The sequence below is a fragment of the Bos javanicus genome, chromosome 17, assembly GCF_032452875.1.
Source record: "Bos javanicus breed banteng chromosome 17, ARS-OSU_banteng_1.0, whole genome shotgun sequence".
Classification (NCBI taxonomy): Eukaryota; Metazoa; Chordata; class Mammalia; order Artiodactyla; family Bovidae; genus Bos; species Bos javanicus.
Window position 1 is genome coordinate 71,409,153 of NC_083884.1, and position 12,401 is coordinate 71,421,553.

General features: G+C 64.9%; 1 protein-coding gene and 1 long non-coding RNA gene across 2 annotated transcripts; one reads left to right on the forward strand and one right to left on the reverse strand.

The window, feature by feature from the left end:
• Positions 1–288: 288 nt before the first annotated feature.
• LOC133229148 (uncharacterized) lies at positions 289–2,300 on the reverse strand. The gene is made up of 3 exons (XR_009730493.1): positions 2,210–2,300; positions 1,720–1,872; positions 289–1,288 (listed from the first exon to the last, which is right to left on the reverse strand). It is a non-coding gene; the product is annotated as an uncharacterized LOC133229148 (long non-coding RNA).
• Positions 2,301–2,644: 344 nt separating this feature from the next.
• On the forward strand, positions 2,645–11,882 carry MMP11 (matrix metallopeptidase 11). The gene is made up of 8 exons (XM_061385491.1): positions 2,645–2,858; positions 7,497–7,726; positions 8,577–8,720; positions 8,811–8,944; positions 9,058–9,299; positions 9,380–9,596; positions 10,268–10,525; positions 11,091–11,882. The coding sequence occupies exons 1-8, from the start codon at positions 2,742–2,744 to the stop codon at positions 11,222–11,224; spliced, it is 1,476 nt and encodes a 491-aa protein (XP_061241475.1). The 5' UTR covers positions 2,645–2,741; the 3' UTR covers positions 11,225–11,882.
• The last annotated feature ends 519 nt before the right edge of the window (positions 11,883–12,401 follow it).

Sequence of the window (12,401 nt, forward strand, 5' to 3'; positions counted from 1 at the left end):
CATCCAACCATCTCATCCTCTGTTGTCCCCTTCTCCTCCCACTTTCAATCTTTCCCAGCATCAGGGTCTTTTCCTATGAGCCAGTTCTTCACATCAGGTGGTCAGAGTATTGGAGTTTCAGCTTCAGCATCAGTCCTTCCAATGAACACTCAGGACTGATTTCCTTTAGGATGGACTGGCTGGATGCAGCGCCAGACACCGACCGCGTTTACCCCGTGTGTCCTTTCCAATGGCTGTCTCCTGCGGGCCTAGGGGCACTGGTGCGGGTTTGAATCCTGTGGCCTTGAATTTTACGCCTTAGTTCCAGGTCCAGGGCAGGGCCATCCGGATTCAGGATGCTTCCCAGCCCTTCAGGAATGGCAGGTTTTCATGGTCCTTTCTGAATGAGTTCTCAGTGGTCATATCGGTGCCCTTGGCAGGGAGGGCTCCTGACTTTCCTATCTTCACATCACTGTCCCCAACCCCCAAGAGAGGCCTCTTGGCCCAGGGACTGCAGGGAGGATGAAGTCAGGAGCAGAAGCATGGGGTAGGGGGCTCAGGTGGGCAGAGGAGGCCCCTCTGTGAGGAGGAACGGCAAGCGAGGAGGGAACAGGGGCACCGGCAGTGCCTGGCAAGCTGGGTGATGTCACGACTACGTCCCGACCACACAGTCCTCTCAGCCAGCCCGAGAAGCAGGGCCCTCCCCTGACCCCCATCTGGGCCTGGGCTTCAGTTTTCTCCTCCCTGCAATGGGGTGACTGTTTGCCTCCAGGAGAGGGGAGCATGTAAAGGTGGCCACTCTCTTCTGGCAGACATGCCAGGCCTGGGCCAGCCTCCACCCCTTTGCTCCTGCAGCCCCTGCTGACATGCTCCTGTTTGCCACACCGGCCCCTCCTGGGCTGATCAGGGCCCCCCTCCTGCAGGAAGCCCTCTGGGACAAGCCCAGCTTGCTGTAACTGTGGCTTTTCCACTGTGACCTGCAACGTGGGAGGCTGTTACTTAAAACTCCCATGACTGGTGGATTGCCGGTCCCCAGAACAAGGCCACGCATCCCTGGAGGCCCTCGAGACCATTTAAGGTAGTTAAACATTTTTACTTTATGCATTTTCATGTGTATCAGAAAGAAAAAAAATGTATCATTAGTTCATCAAATCCATGATTTCTTGACCAATATTGCTAAGATGAGGCTGAAATAGGCATTTCCATTTTTAAAAAACTGAATCACTCTGAAGAAACAGATGGCAGGCTTCCCTGGTGGTCCGGTGGTTAACAGTCCATGCTTCCAGTGCTGGGGGCATGGGTTCGATCCCTGAAAATTTTAAAAAGGAAGAAAAAGATGGCTCCCCCATCCCTGGGATTCTCCAGGCAAGAACACTGGAGTGGGTTGCCATTTCCTTCTCCAGTGCATGAAAGGGAAAAGGGAAAGTGAAGTCGCTCAGTCGTGTGCGACTCTTAGCAACCCCATGGACTGCAGCCTACCAGACTCCTCCGTACTGGAGTGGGGTGCCATTGCCTTCTCCAGGCAAACGGCCTGCTACTGCTGCTAAATCGCTTCAGTCGTGTCCAACTCTGTGCGACCCCATAGACGGCAGCCCACCAGGCTCCCCCGTCCCTGGGATTCTCCAGGCAAGAACACTGGAGTGGGTTGCCATTTCCTTCTCCAATGCATGAAAGTGAAAAGTTAAAGTGAAATTGCTCAGTCGTGTCCGACTCTTAGTGACCCAATGGACTGCAGCCTACCAGGGTCCTCCATCCATGGGATTTTCCAGGCAAGAGTACTGGAGTGGGGTGCCATTCGGCCTAGGGAGTGAGAAATCACGGCTGTCTTCCCTCTTCTCGCCCTCTAGGGGTCTCTGTGGAGCCTCCCTGGAGAGGCCGCGGCGGCTCCGGGGACTGGAGGGGGAGGGGGGGTTGAGTCAGCCGGTGGCCCTCCCCTCGCTGCCCGTCTCCTCCCTTTTTAGGCACAAGCTGGGCGCCCTTTTTAGGCGCAGCCTCACCCTGCGGGCCACTGCCCGTGTTTCGGCTCCCCGGAGATAAAACAGATTGCCTGCACCCCGGGTCATCACAAGGATTGTATGACCGTTTCCCAGTGTGCTCACCACCCTCCCTCTGATTCTCAGAGACGCGCCCTCGCCTCAGGAGGCTGCTCATCCCAGGCCAAGGGGCGGCGTGGGGTCCCCAGCGCCCCGCACAGACACTGCCTTCTGACCACCTCCTCCCAACAGCTTACCTGCCAAGAAGGCCTCCTGACCCCTCATCCTGCCCGGTGGTTTGGAGAAAGCCTCATCTGGCCCCTCCTTCTCGGGGCCTCAGTTTCCCCCTCTGTGAACTGGCGGATTCTGCCAAGCTGACGTCCTGGCCAGCCGCCTCCCCGTGGCTCAGTGTCCCCCGGGACACAGCTGAATGTCCCTGCTCGGGATGCACCTTCCCAAGTTGGCCTGTCAGGAGGCGGGGGCGAGCAGGGAAACCCGACTCCTCTCAGACGGCCCATCGCATTGGGGACGCTGAGGCCCGGAGCAGCGGCACCCTCCTGGCCAGGGTCATTCTCCCGCCCCGCCCCGTTCCTCCGGGCCTCCGAGACCGCAGCCCGGCCCGCCCCGGGAAGGACCGGATCTGCGGGCCGGGCCACCCCCCTTCCCTGGCCGCGGGCGCGGGGCGAGTGCAGAACAAAAGCGGGGGGCGGGGCCGGGGCGGGGGCGGGGCGGAGGCTATAAGGGGCGGCGGCCGGCGGCAGCCCAGCAGGCCCTGCAGCCCCGGGGCGGATGGCTCCGGCCGCCGGGCTCCGCGGCGCGGCCTCGCGCGCCCTCCTGCTCCCGCTGCTGCTGCTGCTGCTGCTCCCGCCGCCGCCGCTGCTGCTGGCCCGGGCCCCGCGGCCGCCGGTGAGTGCCCGCCGTCCTCCAGTTCCCCCCCGCCCCGCCCCGCCCTCCACGCCGAGGGGCGCCGGCTCGCAGAGCTGGATCCAAGGGGGTGCCCGGGAGTGGCCCGGCGCGGCCCGTTACCCCGAAACGCTGTCTGGGTGCCCCGGGGGCGTGGTGGATAGTGAGCTTCCCGTCCCTGTAAGTATGCAAGTGGAGCCGGCGCCGGGATCGCTCGGGCTGGCTGGTGAGCGGGCGGGACTCGGTCGGGCGCTAGACGCACGCCGCCAGCCCCCCAGCTCCCAGACCTGCCCCCTCCGCGCCCGCCCGGCCGCGATCCCGGGTGTGTGTGTGTGTTGCAGGGGAGGGACAGCGGGAGTGGCTACAGGGCTCCCGACTCACCGCAGGGACAAAGACCCGCGGGTCCCCAGCTGGCGTCAGCCGCCAGGTGTGTGGCCTCGGTGAGCACACCTCCAGGCGGGAGGGTTGAGGGAAGCGCTGTGGGGAGGGCATGCGGGGTCTGAGCCTGGAAGAGACGGATGCTACCGCCTGGGACCTGTGAGTGGCGGGATTGGGAGGCTATGGAATCAGGAGGCAGCCTAAGCGTGAGAGCTCCGGTGTGGCCTGGCGGGGGTGGTAGGGGGGGGACGCCCCTGTGTGTGCCAGCCTGCGTGTGCCCTAAAGGCTGCGCCCTCCCCCACTGCTGGGGCTTCGGGGGACCAGTCACAGCCTAGGCTACTGCAGGCGCATAGCTCCCCGGGAGCCCGGCCCACGCGGGTGTGCCGCTGAGCCTCCAGCCTGTCGGGGCAGGGGTGGGGGGCAGGGATGGGGTCGTTAGCGGGGTTGGGGGCAGACGCCCAGGCAGACTCTCTGGGCACAGCTCCGGTGACAAGGGAGGTCTGGCAAGCCTGGGCCCCTTCTGTCCAGCCACGCCAGCTCTGCCCTGGCCAGTCTTGCCCCCTGGCAGCGCTGGGGATGGAAGGGGGAGCGGGTACCTCAGTCTGGGGGCCCTGCCTCCTCCCCAGCCGCGCCCGGCCCCCTAGGCCTAGGGGCAGAGTCTAGGGGTCACCCTGGGGAGCTGCTGAATCCGCGGGTTTAGGAACCGGAGGGACCTGGGCTTTTGAACCACGTGGCCCTAGGTGAGCCCTCCGGCGCCTCGGTAGCCCTCACCCCCAGCCTTGTCCAGGTGGGCGGGTGGGAGGCGACAGTGCCCACTGCTGGGCTGAACAGCGTCTGCAGGGAGGCCAGGAGAGCTGGGCACACGGACACGTCCATCACCTGGAGCTGCCACTGTGCCACTTGTGCGGGGTCAGGCGGGGTCTGAGCCGGGCTGTCATCTGTCACGCCACAGATATGCAGGGGGCACTCGGGGTCGCCTCGGACATGCTTATCCCTGGACGGCTGTTGGCAGGGCCGGGAAGGCTCTGTAAATATTTATCCATCCCAGCTCACAGCTTTCAGGGTTGATGAAAGCCCCGCCGCCCGCCCACTGTGGGGGACCCCGCCTTCCCTTCTGGAGCCAGCGGGGTGAGGGGGTGGGGGAGATGGACCTGCCTGCCCAGGAGCAGGCGGTGTGACTCTGGCAGGTCACTTGACCTCTCTGAGCCTCAGGGAGGGCCCGGGATGGTGTGCGGATGCTCTCTGCCTTCCTCCCAGCCTGACCAGTGTCCTCCCCTCGGGGTCGCCTCCTGCCCACTGCAGAGGGGGTGGCTATGGGGACCTGGGCCAATGGCAGGCAGGCCGGAGAGGGCATGCCCGGCCCAGCCGTGCCCAGCACTTCCCAGTCCAGGGGCCCCCGCCACTCCCAGCCGCTGGCTGCCTCCCATTTTCCCGATTGCAGGTTGGCCCCGAGGCTGACCGGAGCCTCTGGCTCAGCTGGGAGACTGAATTCCCCAAGCAATTCCTCAAGGATGTGTGAGGCTGTGGTGTGGTGCCTGTCCGGGAGAGGTGGGGTGAGCGGACTGGGCACCTCCGCCCAGGGCAGGCCCAGGGAGACGCTGGCTGACGAGCAGGCAGGCCTGCAAGGAGGACGAGCAGCCATCTCAGGAATGTGGGTTTTGGAGACAAGCCACAGCTGGGGGGGTGGGGGGGGGCCATGGGTGGGGAGGCCTGATCCCCAGGTCTAGGTCCAGCTCTGGGCTCCCTCGCCGTGTGACCCTGGGCCAAGACCTGGACCTCTCTGGGCCCCGTCTCTTCCCCTGGGAGGTGGGGCGATGCCTGCTCCCCAATCCCCCAGGGCTGTGGATGAGGCAGACGAGGTGTGTGCTCATCCCCACCTCACTGCTTTCCAGCAGCCCCGGGCGGGGCGGGCGGGGGGACTGGCGCACCCAGGTGAGGATCAGGCCTTGGAGCTAGGGAGGGCCCCCCAGCCCCAGGCCAGAAAGGACACGGGGAGACAGAATGCAGGAGAGCGGCAGAGCAGGGGCCAGCGGTGGGGAAACTGAGGCCAACAGCCTGTGGACGATGTGCTCCAGGAAAGGACCTCGCTGCCTGGGGCCCGGATCCTAGAGCCTCCAGGAGCGGTGACCATGACGTGGGCAGGGAACCGGAGGCCCCGGCTTGCAGGTGGACCCGGCGCGAGTCACTCTTCCTCTCTGGCCCTGAGAGCTTCCTTCCAGCTGCTGCTCCTGTGTTCTAATGTCAAGTCTGGAGGCCTGGGGGGCAGGTGGGGGCTGACTGCCAGGTGGGGGAGGGCAGGAATTTGGCAGAGCAGCGTCCCAGAGTGGGAGAAGCCAGCCCATGGAGGGGACTCTCTCCATGCCTGCTGCCCCAAAGGGCGTTATAGAGAGAGGTCGGTTACCCCTTCGCCATGGCCCCGTTCCCATTGAACAGATGGGAAAGTGGAGGCTGAGAGAAGGCTGTGACTTGCCCAGGGTCTCCGTGGCATGGAACTGGGCCTTCTGAGTCTCAGGCCGGGGATCTCGCTGCTGCACTGAGCACGCCAGGATGCAGGGGTCTGGGCCTGGACCTAGCGCCTCGTGGGGGCAAGAGAGGAAGGCACGCTGGGCCTGCCTGTCACCCTCCACCCCACCGTGGCTTGTTGCTCAGGCCTTCCTGGGGGCAGAGGAGAGGGGAGATTTTACTCGCTGGCAGGCTAGGCCCTGGGCTCTCTGGGGCTCCGGGGGAACAATGCAGCCCTGGCCTTTCTGAGGAGGGTCCTCGGACCTCCGCCAGGGTTGAGGAAAGGATTTCTGTTCCTCCTGGAGGTCACGGAGCCGACATGGGGAGGAGCAGGGGCAGGCCCGGGGCCCACATCCTCAGTGTGAGACCTGGACGTGTGTCCTCCCACCTGACGCTGGGGGTGGGGGGTGGGGGCCAGGGGGGGATCCAGTGAACCCTGCCCCCAAATTGTCTGGAAGACAGCAGGTACTTGGTCATTTCCCCTTCCTCCTCTTCGTTTGCCCTGGTGGGGACAGTCCCTCCCCTGGGGAAGGGGGACCCCAGCCTGAAGAACAGAGCAGAGCTGGGGTCAGGGGTGTGCTGGGAGCGCAGAGAGCCTCCTGCTCTGCCTGCTGGTCATTCCTGGTGGCTCTGGAGTCGGCAGCTGGTGGGGAGCGGCTGGGGTGCTCGTCTGAGCTCTGGGGTGCCCAGGGCCTGGGAGAGTTGCCAGAGGCTGAGGCCGAGGGTGGGGCCCTGGCGGCCCGGCTCCTGCCCCAAATATGGCTCGGGAAGGCCACAGCGGCACTGAGCAGACAGGCCGGGCCAGACGGGCGCTGAGGCTCCAGGCCTCTCCCCCAGCTCCGCTGTGACCCTCACCTGCGGCCCGGGGTGCCAGGGCCCCCGCTTGGTTCTGCCGTGTCCTTACAGGCTGATCCCACGGGCTCTCCCTGCCTCTCTGAGCTTCCGCCTTTTCCAGGCAGGGGAACCGCGACCTCCAGGCTGGGACGCGGGGAGGGTGTGTGCGCCAGGTCAGAATCACCCCTCCACTGGGAGAGCGTGGTCCAGGGGCCCTGGCAGGGTGGGGACCGAGCATCTGGGAACTGCCAGCCACCCCCACCTATGCAGAGGGGACATACAGACCACACGGAGGCTGTGCCTCCGCTGCAGCAACTGGAGAACACCCAGCCGCGGCCAAACATAAATAACTAAATAATAAAAGTTTTAAAGATCGTTACTTAAAAAAACAAGTGTGCCCCAGTGATCGGACCCCAGTTCCCGGTGCCCTGAGTGGTGCCGGCCCTGTGCTGAGCATGGCCTGGTTGGTTCACCCCCAGATCCACGCTAAAGGGAGGGATCACCCCTACTAGTCAGGTGAGCAGATGCAGGGGGGGAGGGCGGCAGCCCCTCCATGCTGGTGGGTGGCCGTGGTGGGTGTCCTGGGCAGGAGCCAGCTCACGGAGCTGGAGAGGACAGACCTGGGGGGCTGGGGGCGCCCAGGAAGAAATGCAGGGGGAGAGGTGTCTGCTGGGGGTGGGGGTCCCTTCGAGGCTGTGCGTGAAGAGGGCAGGCGGGCCTGCAGCCCCACCTACCTGTCCCCGGCCCAAACGGCGGGAGTAAGTGACCCTGGGCACCTGGGGCCCTCCAGGAGGGGGCGGGAGGCCTTGGGATCAGCATCTGGACGCCAGTCAGCCCGCGCCAGAGCGCCATGCTCCCCGACGGCCTCCGCTGGAGTGAGGCTGCGCTGACGCCCACACCGCTGACCCGGGCCTCTCTCCCGCTCAGGATGCCCCCCGCCGCCACCCCGTGAGCAGAGGGCCACAGCCCTGGCCTGACGCCCCTCCCGACAGTGACGCCCCCGCCCTGGCCACCCAGGAGGCCCTCCCGCTTGCTGGCCGCCCCAGACCTCCCCGCTGCGGCGTGCCCGACCTGCCCGATGGGCCGAGTGCCCGCAACCGACAGAAGCGGTTCGTGCTGTCGGGCGGGCGCTGGGAGAAGACGGACCTCACCTACAGGTAGGGCCAGTGGCCACGAGCTGGCCTTTGACCTCCACCTGCTGTCTGAGACACACTGGAGCTGGGGGGAGGGCAGATCCCTATGGCCAACAGGCTGGAATGTCCCCAAACTCCCGTGCCCACTGCTCAACACCCCAAACCCACACTTAGATGCACTCCCATGCCCTCCCTTGGGAGCACGGTCTCCACACCCACCTGGCCACCCCACACACCCGTGGGGCACGGCCGTCAGTCACCCACGCAACCTCTGCGGGCACCGTGCTGCGGGCCAGGCCCTGGGACTCTCGGTGAGGGAGGCAGACACGGCCCCTCCTCCGGGGGAGTGAGGTGCTCCCCACGCCCGGTTCAGCTCTAGCACCGCACTCGGGACCCTCACAGGGAGGGACCCGCTGGGGCAGGCCAGGTGACGGCTCGGGTGACCTCGGCCCCTGGCGCTGAGACTACACTTCCTGCAGTGGGCGGCGAAGATGGGTGTGGTGTCCCACGTCGTTGCAGCGGGGACTCCTGGGGCCTCGGAAGTGTCCTGGGCGGGGAGCCTGGGGAGCAGGAAGGGCAGGTCTTGGGGTCCAAGGCCTCCCCACGGTCAGGTCTGGGAGGGGGCCTCGGGGCTCCTGGGTCCTTTCCGCCCAGTGCAGACCCTCGCGGCCACCTAAGGGCACACAGACCACACAAAGCTGTGCCCATGCAGTGTGGGGAGCGGTGCGCACCCTCAGAGCACACTGGGCCCACATCACGCACGCCTGCCCCCCCACTGTGCATCTGGGGAAACTCCTGGCCCCGACAGCCAGCGGGGCTGACGCTACCCCATGAGCCAGACCCAGGCCCCCCTCACCGCCCCTGTCCTCCCCAGGATCCTCCGGTTCCCATGGCAGCTGCTGCGGGAACAGGTGCGGCAGACGGTGGCGGAGGCCCTCCAGGTGTGGAGCGATGTCACACCGCTCACCTTCACCGAGGTGCACGAGGGCCGCGCCGACATCGTGATCGACTTCACCAGGTGAGCGGGGGCCTGAGGGCACCCCCACCCTGGGAAGGAAACCCATCTGCCGGCAGCCACTGACTCTGCCCCTACCCACCCCCCCGACAGGTACTGGCACGGGGACAATCTGCCCTTTGATGGACCTGGGGGCATCCTGGCCCACGCCTTCTTCCCCAAGACCCACCGAGAAGGGGATGTCCACTTCGACTATGATGAGACCTGGACCATCGGGGACAACCAGGGTAGGGGCTGGGGCCCCACTTTCCGGAGGGGCCCTGTCGAGGCCCCGGAGCCGGGCCCGGGCTCTGCGTCTGCTGGGGAGCTCGCGCATTGCCGGGCTGTCTCCCTCTTCCAGGCACGGATCTCCTGCAGGTGGCGGCACACGAGTTTGGCCACGTGCTCGGGCTGCAGCACACGACAGCTGCGAAGGCCCTGATGTCCCCTTTCTACACCTTCCGCTACCCACTGAGCCTCAGCCCAGACGACCGCAGGGGCATCCAGCAGCTGTACGGCCGGCCTCAGCTAGCTCCCACGTCCAGGCCTCCGGACCTGGGCCCTGGCACGGGGGCGGACACCAACGAGATCGCGCCGCTGGAGGTGAGGCCCTGCTCCCCCTGCCCACGGCTGCCTCTGCGGCTCCAACATGGGCTCATCCTAACCCTTCGCTCTCACCCCAGCCGGACGCCCCACCGGATGCCTGCCAGGTCTCCTTTGACGCAGCCGCCACCATCCGTGGCGAGCTCTTCTTCTTCAAGGCAGGCTTTGTGTGGCGGCTGCGCGGGGGCCGGCTGCAGCCTGGCTACCCTGCGCTGGCCTCTCGCCACTGGCAGGGGCTGCCCAGCCCTGTGGATGCAGCCTTCGAGGATGCTCAGGGCCACATCTGGTTCTTCCAAGGTGAGTGGGAGCCAGGTCACACTCAGGAGACTGCGGGGAGCCAGGAACGTCATGGCCAAGGGTAGGGACAGACAGACGTGATGAGCAGATGGACAGACGGAGGGGGTCCCGGAGTTTTGGGGCCCAGGAAGAGCGTGACTCACTCCTCTGGGCACAGCTGGGAGGCTTCCTGGAGGAGGCGGTTCTCGAAGCTGGAGTAGGATAAAAGGTACTGCACCCCATGAAGCACGTGTGATCCTTGCCCCTAGAGACAAGGCTCTGGGGCTCAGAGGTGGTGAAGTGACCCACATGAGGGCACAGCTTGGAGAATGTCGGGAGGGATGTGAGCTCAGTGTGCCAGAGATGGGAGCCTGGAGCATGCCAAGGGGCAGGGCCTGCTGTCTGACAGCTGGCACTGGGGTGGGCAGCCAAGTGCAGGGAGGGAGCGGGCGCCCAGGTGGCCTCTTTGCTGCTCAGAACGACCTTTCCCATGTATACCTCCCAGCGCCGCTGGCATTGCCCAGTGTCCTTCTTGGGGGCAGGGGTACCAAGCAGGCATTATTACTGGCCTTTTGTGTTTTATGGACAACGAAACTGAGGCTGGGAAGGTCCGAGGTGGTGTTGGTGGCGGAAGGTGGCCGCTGGGCAGCCCTGTTGCAGCACACGCCCCCCACCCACCGTTTCTCCAACAGGAGCTCAGTACTGGGTGTATGACGGTGAGAAGCCGGTCCTGGGCCCCGCGCCCCTCTCCGAGCTGGGCCTGCAGGGGTCCCCGATCCATGCCGCCCTGGTGTGGGGCTCCGAGAAGAACAAGATCTACTTCTTCCGAAGTGGGGACTACTGGCGCTTCCAGCCCAGCGCCCGCCGCGTGGACAGCCCTGTGCCGCGCCGGGTCACTGACTGGCGAGGGGTGCCCTCGGAGATCGACGCGGCCTTCCAGGATGCTGAAGGTGTGCAGGGGGCAGGCCTCTGCCCGGCCCCCTCCCATTCCGCCCCTCCTCCTGCCAAGGACTGTGCTAACTCCCTGTGCTCCATCTTTGTGGCTGTGGGCACCAGGCACGGCATGGAGACTGAGGCCCGTGCCCAGGTCCCTCGGATGTGGCTAGTGAAATCAGTCCGAGGCTCCAGCCTCTGTCAGGCTGGGTGGCAGCTCAGACCAGACCCTGAGGGCAGGCGGAAGGGCTCGCCCAAGGGTAGAAAGACCCTGGGGCTTCCTTGGTGGCTCAGACAGTAAAGCGTCTGCCTGCAATGCGGGAGACCTGGATTCGATCCCTGGGTCAGGGAGATCCCCTGGAGAAGGAAATGGCAATGCCCTCCAGTACTGTTGCCTGGAAAATTCCATGGACAGAGCAGCCTGGAAGCTCCATGGGGTCGCGAAGAGTCAGACACGATGGAGCGACTTCACTGTCTTAAGGGCCACCTGAGGTCCTCAGGTTTCAAGGAACCCAGCAGTGGCCAAGGCCTGTGCCCATCCCTCTGTCCACTTACCAGGCCCTGACCCTCCTGTCTCCTCAGGCTTCGCCTACTTCCTGCGTGGCCGCCTCTACTGGAAGTTTGACCCCGTGAAGGTGAAAGCCCTGGAGGGCTTCCCCCGGCTCGTGGGCCCCGACTTCTTCAGCTGTACTGAGGCTGCCAACACTTTCCGCTGATCACCGCCTGGCTGTCCTCAGGCCCTGACACCTCCACACAGGAGACCGTGGCCGTGCCTGTGGCTGTAGGTACCAGGCAGGGCACGGAGTCGCGGCTGCTATGGGGGCAAGGCAGGGCGCTGCCACCAGGACTGCAGGGAGGGCCACGCGGGTCGTGGCCACTGCCAGCGACTGTCTGAGACTGGGCAGGGGGGCTCTGGCATGGAGGCTGAGGGTGGTCTTGGGCTGGCTCCACGCAGCCTGTGCAGGTCACATGGAACCCAGCTGCCCATGGTCTCCATCCACACCCCTCAGGGTCGGGCCTCAGCAGGGCTGGGGGAGCTGGAGCCCTCACCGTCCTCGCTGTGGGGTCCCATAGGGGGCTGGCACGTGGGTGTCAGGGTCCTGCGCCTCCTGCCTCCCACAGGGGTTGGCTCTGCGTAGGTGCTGCCTTCCAGTTTGGTGGTTCTGGAGACCTATTCCCCAAGATCCTGGCCAAAAGGCCAGGTCAGCTGGTGGGGGTGCTTCCTGCCAGAGACCCTGCACCCTGGGGGCCCCAGCATACCTCAGTCCTATCACGGGTCAGATCCTCCAAAGCCATGTAAATGTGTACAGTGTGTATAAAGCTGTTTTGTTTTTCATTTTTTAACCGACTGTCATTAAACACGGTCGTTTTCTACCTGCCTGCTGGGGTGTCTCTGTGAGTGCAAGGCCAGTATAGGGTGGAACTGGACCAGGGAGTTGGGAGGCTTGGCTGGGGACCCGCTCAGTCCCCTGGTCCTCAGGGCTGGGTGTTGGTTCAGGGCTCCCCCTGCTCCATCTCATCCTGCTTGAATGCCTACAGTGGCTTCACAGTCTGCTCCCCATCTCCCCAGCGGCCTCTCAGACCGTCGTCCACCAAGTGCTGCTCACGTTTTCCGATCCAGCCACTGTCAGGACACAGAACCGAACTCAAGGTTACTGTGGCTGACTCCTCACTCTCTGGGGTCTACTTGCCTGCCACCCTCAGAGAGCCAAGGATCCGCCTGTGATGCAGGAGTGAGTGAAGTCGCTCAGCCGAGTCCGACTCTTTGCAACCCCATAGGACTGTAGCCTACCAGGCTCCTCTGTCTATGGGATTTTTCAGGCAAGAATACTGGAGTGGGTTGCCATTTCCTTCTCCAGGGGATCTTCCCAACCCTGGTCTCCCGCATAGCAG

What these genes read in the sequence shown, in the direction of transcription:
- MMP11 (XM_061385491.1), top strand. Translation starts at nt 2,742, where the DNA reads ATGGCTCCGGCCGCCGGGCTCCGCGGCGCGGCCTCGCGCGCCCTCCTG. An exon ending in AAGACGGACCTCACCTACAG is followed by an intron (nt 7,727 to 8,576) that starts GTAGGGCCAGTG and finishes TGTCCTCCCCAG; the next exon opens with GATCCTCCGGTTCCCATGGC. An exon ending in GACCATCGGGGACAACCAGG is followed by an intron (nt 8,945 to 9,057) that starts GTAGGGGCTGGG and finishes TCCCTCTTCCAG; the next exon opens with GCACGGATCTCCTGCAGGTG.